This window comes from Vulpes lagopus, chromosome 23 (genome assembly GCF_018345385.1).
Source record: "Vulpes lagopus strain Blue_001 chromosome 23, ASM1834538v1, whole genome shotgun sequence".
In the NCBI taxonomy this organism is placed as follows: Eukaryota; Metazoa; Chordata; class Mammalia; order Carnivora; family Canidae; genus Vulpes; species Vulpes lagopus.
In genome coordinates, this window is record NC_054846.1 from 61,252,388 (window position 1) to 61,266,863 (window position 14,476).

Genomic DNA, 14,476 nt, shown 5'->3' on the forward strand with positions numbered 1-14,476 from the left:
GGAGAAGTACAGCAGGCAGGAGAAGTAGTCTAGTTAGAGAGGCTAAGACAGACTGTAACTGGGCTACCTGGCTTCACCTCACAGCTCCCTGACTTAATATCTGTGGCTTCAGGTAAGTTCCTTAAGCTCTCTCTGCCTCCATCCCTTGTTGAATGATATTACCCCCTAGGACTGATGTAAGAATAAATGAGTTAATGCGTGTAGAGTTTGGAGTAGTATGTGGAATCAGTAAGTACCGTGACAGTGTTTATTGCTATTACCACCATTGTGGCCAGCTCCGGTGTCCCTCAGTTAAGGAACTGTGAAAATCAAAAGGCGTGAGCCTTGATAAGCTAGACATTAAAATGCTTTCTGTTTTCTTTTTTTAAGATTTTATTTGAGAGAGCGAGAGAGAGAGAACAAGAGCATGCAGAGCAGAGGGAGAAACAGACTTCCTGCAGAGGAGGGAAGCCCAATGTGCAGGCCTCAATCCCAGGACCCTGGGATCATGACCTGAGCCTAAGGCATGCTTAATGACTGAGCCAATCAGGCGCCCCTAAAATGCTTTCTTTTTAAACCTTTTTTCTCATTTACAAGTCATTATACATCTATTGAAGAGGACTGTAGTAACTAAACAAGAAAATAACAATTCCTGTAACATTCCTCCTCTGGGGTCTAAATCAGCTCTCTAAACCAACAGTTACCACAGTTGTTAGGCTCCAGGTGAAATAGCACTATATTCTGTTGACTGGTTCTGAGCAGATGTGGCCTTAGCTGAGTCTGAAGTGGATGTTTTGTTTTGTTTTCATGTCAGATGGGTAATGTGCTAAGGTCATAACAAGGTTTGAGGGAGGCACATGTCCTACAATGGCGTAAACATCCAGTCATCATACTTATGAACTATAAAAGGATCTGAAGTGGGTTCTGGATGATGGCCTACAAGGGAAGACTTGTGAGCCTCTGGTTCTGGATGATGGCCTACAAGGGAAGACTTGTGAGCCTCTGGGGGTCCTTCCTGTTGCTTTGCATCTTTCAGTAAAAAATGAATTTCTTGGCTTGAAGTTATTTGGATAGATGGCAGTGAGTAAGACAATAAATAAGTCCAAATCCAAGTTCAAAGTATTTAGTCTAAAGAGGAAACTCACTGCTGCTTTCGTGAAGGAAGCAGGCGTGCAGTGGAATCAGGCTACCACGAGGTGGTGGGCTAGTCCCTGTGGTGTGGTACCTGATTCATGGTGGGATTGACTGCCCCTTCTAATAGACTGTGTGCTCAGCAAAAGCCAGCTGGGGGAATATCTGGGTTGTTGGTTAGTGCACTGACTCCATCCCTGGCACCTTGGCCACTTTGTTCAAGAGCCCCTTGACCAAGTCCTAGAATAGCTGGGGAGAGAAGCTAACATCCGCAGAGTAGATATCTTCACCTTACTGACAGCTTCCTTTGCTGTGGCCTCTTTTAGTGAACATTCACATTGGACTAAAATATTATCATACTCTGGGCTAATTTTGGAAGCTTTTCCACATACCCTATTTTCCACATCTTGTTAGCCATTCTTAAGTTCATTCCAAAGCCCTGATCATCCAGCCAAACCATTATTTGCCCACTGCCAGTGATTATATATTCTTAGCTCAGGCCTTCTGTCTTTCCAAGCTGAGTGAGCAATGAAATATACTACCTAAAGTTTCCCTCACTTAGAGTATTTCCTTTACTGTTGTCTTCCAAGAACAGCCCCAAGTGGTTCTGTAATGCCACAGCAGTCTACTTTGAGCCAGTGCCAGCATAGTTGTACTAAGTTAATTGTAAAACAGGCTCACATTTTTCCTCCTCAATTAAATGATTATAGGGAGCTCCCCATGAGTAAGGATTGATTGAGGGGTGGTAGCATGGCAGGAGTTGACATACTAGGAGTATGATCCACTTGCTCATTTAATGTACTTCTCCCTTCATGACATCCTTCATTCCCACTTGCATATGTGCCGCTTATACCTGATTTGGAGTGCTTCAGGGCCTACCAGTTTTCTGGCTAGGTGGATCAACATAGCAATCAGTTTAGGAAGGGCAGCTCAGATTGCAGGTTTGTAGTGTCCCACAATCAGGAATCAGTCTCTGGTAGGGCCCAATAGCAAACTAAAAGTTGTTTTTCAAAAGGCAAGTAGTTACTTGACAAAAATGGCATGCATAGCTTATTTTAACTCTAGGGGCCTTCACTGTGAGTGAAGTTTTCTGTTGGAGCTTGTCATGTTGAATCTACTGAATTATAAGGACTAAATGATAGAGCTGGTTATGCTTCAACCCAGGCCAGCTGGCGAACCTTATGCTGAGCCCCACTCTAGGCTGGTAGCTTTTGAGTCATCTGGCAAATGGTTTGGAGCAGTACATTTGAATAGGGTACCTCTGGCCTCCAAGATCCTGACCACCCAGTACCCCTTTTACTCATATTTTGGTACAGATTTTTGATTTTTTAATTTTCCCTCCCCTCATTTATTGTTAAAGGTACATCTACTTTTTTCTTGGACCTTAGTACTCAGTACAGCTCCAGTGGTTCTAAAAAGTAGGGAGTCTTGTTTTTTTGGAGCTTCCACATCAAGGTGAGTGGAAGGCCTTGTGTCTGATTACAATTTAGTGCAAACAGAGCCTGAATTCATTCTAGCCTTTTAACTTTTTACAGAAAGAAAATACTCCATTGCTATTGGCCACTTCAGACTCTCAGTCATAGGAGGCTCCACTTAAGCTTGCTTATCCATATAGAAACCTACAGTTTAGACATTTGGGGAAATTTTATTTTTCTTTCTAGAATAAAACTGTAAAATTACCCAAATAACTTTTTCTATGATTACACTAAAACTATTCGTAGTTAGAATCACACCATGATGTCTTATTCTAGTTTTTTGGTGCTTCTGATCCCATTGTGAAATCACCTTAGTAATAACTTAGGAATTTTGTGTCTTTCTTTCTAGATGAATTCTTTCCTGTGTTTCTTCTTGTTTGCTGTATTAATTGGTCGAAAGGAACTTTTTGCTGCGTTTGGTTTTTATAACAGCCAACCCACTTTAATTGGATTATTGATCATCTTCCAGTTTATTTTTTCACCTTACAATGAGGTAATGTATAATCGTTAAAGTTATCTCACATATGTCCTTGCATTTCAAATCTAGAACCTTTAGGATAGTGAAAAAAGAAATAAAACTATATTTTTAACAAGTAGATGAAACAAAGTTTTTTAATCCTTTGATTTGCTGGCCAGTCTAAGAAAGTAGCAGAAAAACCCAAGCCCAAATGAACAAATGCTTGCATGCTGCCAGCGGGGGTGGAGGTGGGGGGGGGTGGGCGGTGAGTAGAGGACTAGACTTTAGTGATGGAAACCTTGATCTAACCTGTACCTCAGAGACTTGGTAGATGGAGGTTAACTATTGGAATGCTATGTTCTAGATCACATATTCCCCAGTGCTTGGCTGAAAATCTTGTGTATGTGAGGGAATGAAACAATGATAGTTGAGTATATGTATGGCTAAATATGGGAGACAGTATGACACTGTTCCTCTGATTGTGTTCTCTGACTACCCGCTTCAGAATAGCCTTAAGGGTCCCACCTCAGGCCCTTTTGGTGTGTTATGGTAAGTGAAGTCTAAGAACCGCTGTTCAGATTGCTCAGTAGCGGGACTCCATGCAGGTGGTAAGGCATGGGTTAATGAGACTGTATATTAACAAATCTGATGATGGCAACATGTCATGATATTTAATAAATTAAGTCAAATTAAGCCAAGAAATAATATTGGGGATTTTGAGATGTCTCCATACAGAAAGATTCTTTCCTGGAGACAGATTGTAAAGATTTTAAGATAAACTAAATGAATCCTGTTTCTCCATTACAAAGGGGGAAAGGGTTGGAAAAGAAAAGTAGAAAAGAATAGATCATATTTACATAGCATTGTCCATATAAACTAAGAAAATTTCCCAAAGCACTGAGATTTACTACCTTTACATTCTTTTTTTTTTTTTAACTGAAAGTATTTTCTAAAATGCCTTATGCATTTTGTTACTAGTTAAATAGAGACACTTTTTGTTTTTAAGATTTTATTTTTAAGTAACTTCTACACCCAACATGGGGCTTGAACTCACAACCCTGAGATCAAGAGTCTCATGCACCACCGACTGAGCCAACCAGGTGCCCGTAGGGAACACTTTTTAATGATTTTGCCATTTCTGTCTTCTGTCGCAGTTCAGCCATGCCTTTGACAGTGAGCTATGTATACTAAATGACCTCCACTGCTTTTTAAGCAGTTATCCTACTTATTTAACTAATTTTTGGGGGTATTTTCCTGTCAAGCTGATAATGCTTACTACAGTCAGTGTGACTCACTTACATCGTTATCCCTTTCTAGTTTTTTTTTTTTTTAAGATTTTATTTATTTATTTATTCATGAGAGACACAGAGAGAGAGGCAGGGACACAGGCAGAGGGAGAAGTAGGCTCTGTGCAGGGAGCCCCACATGGGACTCGATACCGGGTCTCCAGGACCACACCTTGGGCTGCAGGCAGCGCTAAACTGCTGAGTCACCCAGGCTGCCCCCTTTCTAGTTTTCATCCTTAACCTACCCTAGATGGGGAAATTAGATCATCAAACTCATTAAGGAGCAGTTACCAGATTCTGATTTGAAGGGTCCCATTCTAAGTATAAGCATGCACAGTATTTAATAGTGTTCTCCTTTGTGGCAGTTAATTTGGCTGCTCAGAGAGTTTTTGTTTTGCTTATTTGCCTCCTTTTATTGAGTGATTGAGTTCACTTCAAAAAACACCTAAATATATGAAGGGTATTAGAGTAATTTGAAGTGTGATTAATCTGCAGAGATACTAGCAACTGTTTAAAAAATCTTGGAGAACCCAGAAGATTTGTTTGAAAAGGACTAGATATTTAAACAAAAAAATTTATGCTTAATGTCAGTGTTTGAGAAGGCATGATAAAAAAGAGCTATTTTCCTCGGAAAGTTGGGAAAATTCCCCCTTAAGAAGAGTTTGGAAACCTACAGCAGAGCAGGCAGGTGCAGGTTAGTATCTGCTTATGTTTTTACTTATATGTTTAATATGAGATTCAAAGAACACTTAAAATCAGATAGGTTGATAGAGACTAACCATTTTTTTTTAAAGATTTTATTTATTTATTAGAGAGAAAGAGAGGGAGCATGAGTGGCGGGAGGAGCAGAGGGAGAGGAAGAAGCAGATGCCCCGCTGAGCAGGGAGCTTTACTGTATCCCAGAACACTGGGATCATGGCCTGAGCTGAAGGCAGCCACCCAGGCGCCCCCACTTAATGATTCTATCCTGAAAAGTATATTAAAGATGTAGAAAGAAATTTCTGGCAGAATTCATTCAGGTGATAGCTTTGAATATGTCTAAGAAGGTATTAGGAACTCCCAGGCGTTATTTTGCAACTCTCTTATTTGCTAATAACAGTGAGAGGTACAAATGAGAGACTTTTTAAAACTTATTTTTTGTTTTGATGCTGAAGTATTTTAAGGTAAGAACTAGAATTCGTGCCATTCAATCTGAAGTACTCCAGTGTGCAAAGAAATTGTTTTCCCCTCGAAATGTATATTTTTTCTTTTTTTTTTTTAATTTTTATTTATTTATGATAGTCACACCACCTTCTTATTATGATAGTCACACCACAGAGAGAGAGAGAGAGAGGCAGAGACACAAGCAGAGGGAGAAACAGGCTCCATGCACCGGGAGCCCGACATGGGATTTGATCCCGGGTCTCCAGGATCGTGCCCTGGGCCAAAGGCAAGCGCTAAACCCCTGCGCCACCCAGGGATCCCGAAATGTATATTTTCAAATGAAATTGGACTCCTTTGTAATGGTCATCATCAGTAACTGGATATTTATTCTGGCAATGCTGCCGTAGCTCAGAACACTTTAGAAAATTCAATTTTGAGGTTTTCATTAGAGGCCGTAGCCTCTTATGTGTAATTAGTGAACAAGAGAAAGAGTCTGAGCAGAAATGACAACTTAACCTCTGATCCTGAGGAAGGTGGTGTGCGTGATCTGTGGAGGCACCGAGACTCTCAGTGCCACCACCTTCTAGCTGTGTGACTTCCACCAAGTTATTTCAGCTTTCTGAACATCACCTTCCTCACCTGTGAAACAGCAGTAAGAGTAACTACCATGGTAATTGTTAGGATTGTTGGGGAATATGTACAGTGCCTCCCTCAGTGGCTGGCACATGGCAGATTCTTAAAAATTAGTATTTTCTTGGTCAGAATAACATATAGATTTGGATATATATCTTTTTCTGGTCTGTTTGCTTGGGGAAGAAAAAAGCTCAATTTATAATTTCCCACCTACGTTCCCTAAATACTATTGGTCTTTCTTTGGGTCTGCTGTTTCTTATCCTGAGCTGAACTTCCCCTGTAGGCCTTGCTCATGCAGCTGGCAGTGGCAGCAAAGAGGGGGGCAGTGGTTAAAACTCTTCTGTTTACTTTTTCAGGTTCTCTCTTTCTGCCTAACAGTCCTAAGCCGCAGATTTGAGTTTCAAGCTGATGCATTTGCCAAGAAACTTGGGAAAGCTAAAGACTTATATTCTGCTTTAATCAAACTAAACAAAGATAACTTGGGATTCCCTGTTTCGGACTGGCTGTTTTCAATGTGGCATTATTCTCACCCTCCACTACTGGAGAGGCTTCAAGCTTTGGAAAGCTCAAAACAAGACTGATGTGTCCAGGGTCTGCGACTCAAGACATTTCTGATTATTTCTGTCCTGGCAGCATGTTCCAGCTCTTGATGTTTTTAAACTTTTTTTTTTTTTAAAGGGAAATTATTAAGTACAGAAAACCCAGATTTAAATACATTTAATATCTCATGTCAAAAATGATTTTAATAATCCATTTCTTAAAAAAAAAACACTCAAAACACATTTTGAGTCTTAATGTTTTTAAAGGCATGGTTTTATCTTTCACATCTAATTTACCATCATCTTTTAAAATTATTTAAGAAATACAAAACTTGTTTTATTCACACACTTATATGGAATCTGCATATAATGTGTTTAGGGGCATATATTTAATAGAGGAACACCACCTCAGAGTCCTTTCTGTGAGGCAGAGACAGTGGTCCCAAATCATTGTGCTCATACCTAAATTGAGATTTGTTATTTTCATGCTATCGTGACCTAACCTGGCCAATCATTGTTTTAAGTAAGGAAGAAAATAATCAGTAAGACTGATGTTATTTAAATGAAAGCAGTTAGAGATATTTTCTACTGTTCTACCAAATTTCTCTGTTGCCCGTCTTGCTTCACACTGATTAGGAGCCTCTAATAGTGCTCTGAAATTTGAAATTATGTTTAGAATGTTTTAAATCACTGGGTTTTGTTTTTGTTTTTAGGAAAATATCAGTCTTTACCTTTCTTTCTACCTGATGGATACGACTCCATTAGAGGTAAACTAGTATATTTCAGAACACTCAGCTTTTTCCTCATTTATACTCTTTTATTCAGTAAATAGTGCATCCTTCACTTAGCAGAAATTGCCCTATTGAACAGGTTTTGCTATTTTTAAAGTGGCAGAATGTGGAAAGAAGGAGAAAGGAAGTGTTAAGAGATGTAAGGGTGAAACGATGATTCTCTTATGGTGTTTCAGGAAAAAATATAGTTTTATATCTCTTTCAAGGACAGAAGAGTCTCAGTTTTTATTTTTGTAATTTTTATCAGGAAGTCATAAGTACTACTCAATCAGGCCTGGTTTCCATTTTTGAAAATTACAATTCTTGATGTGCAGCTAATTTTTATTTTCAAAACAGATGTCATGAAAGATTTCCGGTTTTCAAAGCTGTGTGTTTGACTGCTTCAGATCTCTGTCCATTTTCTGAACGAGAACTTACTTTATGCCCAGAGCTCCCACCCTCTGGTAATGTTTCCCTTCTGGACATTTATTCCAAAGTGGAATCAACTGTGTACCTTTGGTATCTGGCCAGAAAGTCTTTTACTCAGCTCATATTTGGGTAATGTCTTTACATGGAAGTATAACAAAAATAAAGATCTAGTTTAGTACTGCATTATTTATTTTCCTAAGGCTAAAGAGGAGCAGTCTTTTGCTTTTATCCAGCATCCTTTATCTGTGAATTCACGCTGTGATAACTGCCTTTCCTTCCTTCTGTGCCTTTCAATACAAATTTCATTTCTGCACAAGTGAAACATTAAAAATTGCCAATGCAGATTAATGGACTTTGTCTTTGATTTGACAAAATTGTGTGTCATTTGTTACCTAGAGGTATGTTTATTTCCCAAGAGGACTTGGGGGCTAGTCATGAAGAGTAGGAAGAAGCAGCCTTACCATTGACTGATGTCAATGCCGCGCTGTGCCTGACCCACACCGTCCTCTTCCGTGCCTCCCTCCTGTTCCACTCCAGAACGCCACTGGTTCTTGATGTTTCATCAGAAGCTTCATTTGGAACCACTCCTCCACTTCCATCCGCTCCGATGGTCTTGGGCCTGTCTGGTCTGCTCCAGCTGCCTCTTTGGGCTCCTTTACCTGTGGCAGCAATAACTTGCTTTTTAATATGTAATTGTTTTGACCTAGTCCTCTCCAGTTTATTGATGGCAGAGGCATAGGGATGGCCGGACACTACCAGTAGGTTCTCAAGGTATTGACCAATCAGGGGCTGGAATAGAGAGGCCAGCCAAGGAAAGAGGTGGCACTCTGGACCCTAATACTCAGGGGATATGCAGGGGGCAGGATGAAGCAAATCCGGGCCTCAGGTAAAATGGCATGACCTCAGCAGTATTGATCTCTAAATCTAAGGTAGAGTCTCCATGAATGTAGAGTATACACTGCCTTTATCTAACATAGTCCTTTGTGGAAGCCTGAGAGCTACTAGTAAATTTTGTCTCTGTTTAGGATAGGAGCAGAGTTCCTAGGATTAATTCAGTAATTTTAGTTCCATTGATGGTGCCAACTTGCCCTTGGTCTTTATATTCTCACTGTCATCCTTAATCCCTTGTGTGGTATTCCCCTCCCTGAGGAAGCATTCTTCTGCTTGGTCTTCTTCATCAATCCTTTGGATTCTTTTTTTTTTTTTAATATTTTCTTTTTTTTTAAAGATTGTATTTATTTACTCATGTGAGACACAGAGAGAGAGAGAGTCAGAGACATAGGCAGAGGGAGAAGCAGGCTCCCTGCAGGGAGCCAGATGTGGGACTCGATCCTGAATCCCAGAATCATGCCATGGGCCAAAGGCAGATGCTCAACCGCTGAGCCACCCAGGCGTCCCAATCCTTTGGATTCTTCTGCACATATATGCTCTGTGTTGCTTTGTTTTGAGTGTTTTATCATCATTAGCAGAAAGTTTACTAAGTACTACCTGAGGGCTCTAAGTTCTGTTCTAGTTGCTCTATACAAAGAAAATTACAGGGAACTTATATTCAAAAACTTATGTTTCAAGACCACAATGAGTGAGCAAGTAACTTGTATATGGAGCTATACATATAGTTTGGTGGGAGGCAGAAATAACCCGTAGTGGCATGGTATAGTCCTGTTCAGACAATATGGATAGGAAAAATTCTGGATCTTCTCATCCAGGATGGATTCCAGGAAGGAGGATTTTCCAAACAATTTGACCAGAGACAGATAGGATGACACACACCCCCATGTTTTCTAAAAATCTGTGAAACCAGAATTTCCTACACCCAGTAGCAGGATGAAGCCAGCATCTCAGATACCAGCCTGCGCCTTCAGATCAGAGCTCCTCTCTGGCACTCTGGAGGATGGTGATAAACAGGAAGGGTGTAACTTCAGGGTTAAGATCCAGGGTTCTAGAATCCAGTGTACCATATACCACTTACTATGAAAATTTTGGGTAAGAAACATGACTGAGCCTTCATTTCTCCATCTGTTACTTAGGAAATACCAAGTCCTCACTCTACCAAACTGTGCTCCAGGCTCTGGGAGATATGTTAGTAAATAGGTGATAGAAAAATCACCCCCTCATGGAGTTCACATTCTAGTGTGGAGGGAGGTAGACAATAAAAATACATATAATAGGGATCCCTGGGTGGCGCAGCGGTTTGGCGCCTGCCTTTGGCCCAGGGCGCGATCCTGGAGACCCGGGATCGAATCCCACATCGGGCTCCCGGTGCATGGAGCCTGCTTCTCCCTCTGCCTGTGTCTCTGCCTCTCTCTCTTTCTCTCTGTATGACTATCATAAATAAATAAAATTAAAAAAAAAATACATATAATAGATATTAAACAGTGATACATGTCTTGGTGAAAAAGGAGACCTGTATACATGTGTATGGGGAGTGGGAGTTGCAATTTATTATTTTTTTAAAGATTTATATTTTAAAGTTTTTTTTTAAAGACTTATTTTTATAAAGATTTTATTTATTTTTTTAGAGAGCAAGTGAGAGAGTGAAAGTGCATGATCTGGGGGAGGAGCAGAGGGAGAGGGAGAAGCAGACTCCTCACTGAGCAGGGAGCCAGACGTGGGGTTCCATCCTAGGACTCCAAGACCATGACCTGAGCAGAAGGCAGATGTTTAACTGATTGAGCCACCCAGGTGCCCCAAGAGTTATTTATTTTAGAGAAAGAAAGCTTTTGCATGCACACAAACGGGAAGGGACAGAGGGAGAGAGAGAATCTCAGGCAGATTCCATGCTAACTGTAAAGCCCAATGTGGAATTTGATCTCAGAACCCTGAGCTGAGGGCAGCCCTGGTGGCTCAGTGGTTTAGTGCCACCTTCGGCCCAGGGCATGATCTTGGAGACCCAGGATCGAGTCCCACATCAGGCTCCCTGCATGGAACCCGCTTCTTTCTCTGTTTTGCGCGCTCTCTCTCTCTCTCTCTCTGTCTCAAATAAATAAATAATCTTAAAAAAAAAAACAACCCTGAGCTGAAATTGAGTGGGATGCTTGACCAGCTGAGCCACCCAGGTGCACCGAGAGGTGGAATTTAACATACGGTGATCATAAGGTGTCGCTAGAGGTAATGTCCACACAAAAACCTGATGGAAGTGAGTAGGTGATTTGTGGGAAGTGGGTGTTCTGGGGAAGAATGTTGCAGGAGAAGAGAACCACAAGTATGAAGACCTTGATGTGGTAGTGAGTGGTGTGTTTGAGAAACCCCATAAGGCCAGAGTGTCTGGGATGGGATATACCAAAAGGAAATAGTGGGAGGTACAGTCAGAAAGGTAGGGATAAGGTAGCTTTTACAGAGTCTTGTAGGCTGTTGAAGAATTCAGGCTTTTCCTAGAGTACAGAGGAAGCCATCAGAGGGTTTTGGGCAAAAAGAGACATGATCTAATCTCAGTTTTAGCAGAATCACTCTGCTTGCTCAATTGAGGAACAGGGGTGCCATCAGTGGACTAGTTAAGTGGATTAGTTGATCACAATACTTCTGGCAAGAACTAAAAATGGTGCCTGGGTGGTGGTCAAGAAGGTGGTGAGAAGTGATTGGATTCTAGATGTATTTTCATGGCTGGAAGAACAGGATTTGCTGATGGAGAAGATTTGAGGTGTGAGAAAAGGAGTAGAAGATGATTCCAGTGTATACTGAAAGCATGAAGTTGCCAGTAACTGAAATGGGGAAGGAGGAAGGAAAAGGGCATTCCAGAGGGGGGCAGGTTGGGACTTGCACAGTGGGCAGCCTAAACTTGAGATGCCCACCAGACTTCTTAGTGAAGATGTTGAGGCAGTTGGAGAAATGGATTGATTTAAGGGGAGAAGCCTGGGTTAGGGATGTGGGGATGGAATTTAAAGCCATGAAACCAAGGGAGGTTGCAAGAGGAGTGAGAGAACAAGTGCTCCAAGGACAAGCCATGTGGCACTCCGACCTTCATGACCTTTATGTACTGGGAGATGAGAAGTCAGCAGAGGAGTCTGAGAAGGACCGTGTGGTGAGCTGTAAGCCCAAATCAGGCAGCGTTCTATTCCCATAAAGGGGAGCAAAACTATGGGATGGTAGCAGTAGGTAGAAGTCAAGTCAGGAGAGTTATTATATTTAACAGGATGAATAGGGATAATACCTGTGTCAGGGTTGCTGTAAGGGTAGAATAAGATCGTGTTTGTAGGGTGCTTAGCATGGTATCTGATAATAAAAGCTCAGTAACTGGCTAATAGCAATAATAGGGGCAGCCCTGATGGCCCAGTGGTTTAGCACCACCTGTAGCCCGGGGTGTGATTCTGGAGTCCCGGGATCGAGTCCCATGTCGGGCTCCCTGCAGGAAGCCTGCTTCTCCTGCCTGTGTCTCTGCCTCTCACTCTCTCTCTCTCTCTCTCTCTCTCTGTCATGAATAAATGAATAAAATCTTTAAAAAAATAGCAATAATAGTTAATAATTTACAATAATTGCTATGATATAAATAAGCACGAGAGACAAGTGCCTAACCCAGCTGGCAGCTGCGGGGAGGAGAGGATCACCAGAGACCAGAGGACAGGATCAAGTTTTGAACGAGGAATAGGAATCAGCTAAGGAAGGGTGAGAGTGGTATTCCAGGGAACAGCAGGTACAAAAACATCAGAACATGGGGCTTTTTTGTTTTTTTCACATATTTTATTTATTTGACAGAGGGAGAAAGAGCACAAGCTGGGAGAGCAGCAGAGGGGGAGAGAGAAGCAAGCCCTCCACTGAGCAGGGAGCCCGAGGTGAGCTCGATCCCAGGCCGCTGGGATCTCGACCTCAGCCAAAGGCAGAGACGCTTAACCCACTGAGCCACCCAGGTGCCGGGTACATGGGGCATTTTAGGAATTGCAAGAAGTTAGGAGTGACAAATGACTGAAGAGGAAGAGGGGTCAGGCCCAAGGGCTTGTGTGCCATAATAACGACTGTGGATATTACCCCAAGTAATATTCATTTGGCCAGTATGTATGAAGTTCCTGCTAACTACTAGGTATTGTTGAAAACTCGGAGGACACAGCAGGGAACAAAACAGGTAAAGTCCCCTGCCTTCATGGAGCTTACGTAGCGGAATGAATGAATATTTGCTGAACGAATGAGTGAAAAGGAGAGATCGACAGGGTTGGAGACGAATTAGCGATGGGGATGAAAGCCAAAGGAGTTAAAAGATGGTGCAGGTTTCAGGCCTGGGCCCCTGGTAGGTGGTGTAACTGGTCACTGAGATAAGGTATCAGTGCTGAAGCAGTTTGGGGGCAGGATAGGCAAAGGGGCAGAGGACACAGTGCTCCTCACCCACCTAGAGCTAGAGCCACTAGACTTTGGTTGACTGTGACCTCATGGCAGCATGACAGGCCCAGTAACCAAAGCAACTGGCAGTGGGTCCTACCACCAGTCAAAGCCTTGTTCTGGGGATAAGGACAGGCTCCCCATTTATCCTGAGACTTTTTCTGCCCTTCCCCGGCTCCTTTACAGCAGCCTCTGGACTGCTTGCTGTTCTTGGGCAGTGCTCACCTGGCAGAGGACCTCGTCAGCTTCTGTGCCCGCCTAGTGCCACCATAGCGACGCCCACTCCGAAAATTGCCAAAATACCTGGCAGCCAACTGAGATCCTAATTGTCAGTAAGACGCCCGAGCTCTGGCCGAAAGCCCTGTCACTGTTGACTTTAGCAGCGTGGCTTGGACGCTGGCCATCTGGGCTGGAAGATTAGTGACTTACTAAATTACTTGCAACAAAAGCCCATCATCCAGACTCCGGGACCTCTGCCAGGGGCAGGTTTGGGACCCTGAGTCCTCACAGGCAACGTGATGGAGGAGAAGCTGCTGAGCCTCCGGGAAGGAGGTTCCTCCTCCATGAAGGAGCCGGGCCCACTTGATGCAGTGCTCCGTTAGGCCGCCCGAATCCCCCTTTTCCTAATTACTAACAGGGGAGTTGAGTTCCTACTTTGTTTCTGTTACACTAAGACTTTTGTCTCTTGGTTCAGTTGGGGGAGGTTCATTCTTGCTGGTGAAGGGAGGAGCCTGGACGCTGTGGGCCCTCTTGGAACATGCCTCAGCCCCATACAAGCGGAGACCAAACCCCTTCCTTCCCAGTGTGAGGCTTGGTGGGGTCTTCCTTTCAGCATCCCGAACATACTCATCTACTTAATAACTACTTATTGAGCACTTGCTATGTGACAGGCATGTTTCTGGTTTTGAAACTTTTTCTCTTTTCAAATGCTTTTTTCGTGTGTGTGTGTGTGTGTGTGTGTGTGTGTGTGTGGACACTTAAGTTCTGTTCTTAGCAAGTTTTAATTATACAGTATGCTGTTCCCAACTGCAGTCACCATGTTATTAGATCCTCACACCAGGCACTGTTCTATGTGCAGGTTCCAGAATGGAGCAGCAAACGAGAGACCAAAGTTGCTGCCCTGCAGAGTTTATAGGATATTGTCAAATAGTGACAAGTGTAAAGACATAAAGCATGGGAGGGGAATCTGGAATATTAGGTGGGGATGTGAAGGCCACTTTGGAGTAAAGACCCGAAGTGAGAGCACTGGCAGTGATGGTATTTTGGGGAAGAACACTCCCAACAGGGGGCCCAAACATGTGTGGCACAGCATGTTTGAGGGGCTGGCATG

The 14,476-nt window shown here is 42.6% G+C and overlaps 1 protein-coding gene and 1 non-coding gene across 3 annotated transcripts in view; one reads left to right on the forward strand and one right to left on the reverse strand.

Moving 5' to 3' along the window:
- Positions 1 to 8,184, forward strand: part of ZMPSTE24 (zinc metallopeptidase STE24) — a 38,176-nt gene extending 29,992 nt beyond the window's left edge. For both annotated transcript variants that reach the window (XM_041739033.1, XM_041739032.1), the window contains 2 exons: positions 2,935 to 3,078; positions 6,461 to 8,184. In XM_041739033.1, the coding sequence (XP_041594967.1) occupies positions 2,935 to 3,078; positions 6,461 to 6,685 (369 nt within the window). In that variant the 3' untranslated portion in view covers positions 6,686 to 8,184. The remainder of the gene's footprint in view (positions 1 to 2,934; positions 3,079 to 6,460) is intronic.
- On the reverse strand, positions 788 to 891 carry LOC121481708. The gene has a single exon (XR_005985378.1). It is a non-coding gene; the product is annotated as a small nucleolar RNA U13 (small nucleolar RNA).
- Positions 8,185 to 14,476: the final 6,292 nt, after the last annotated feature.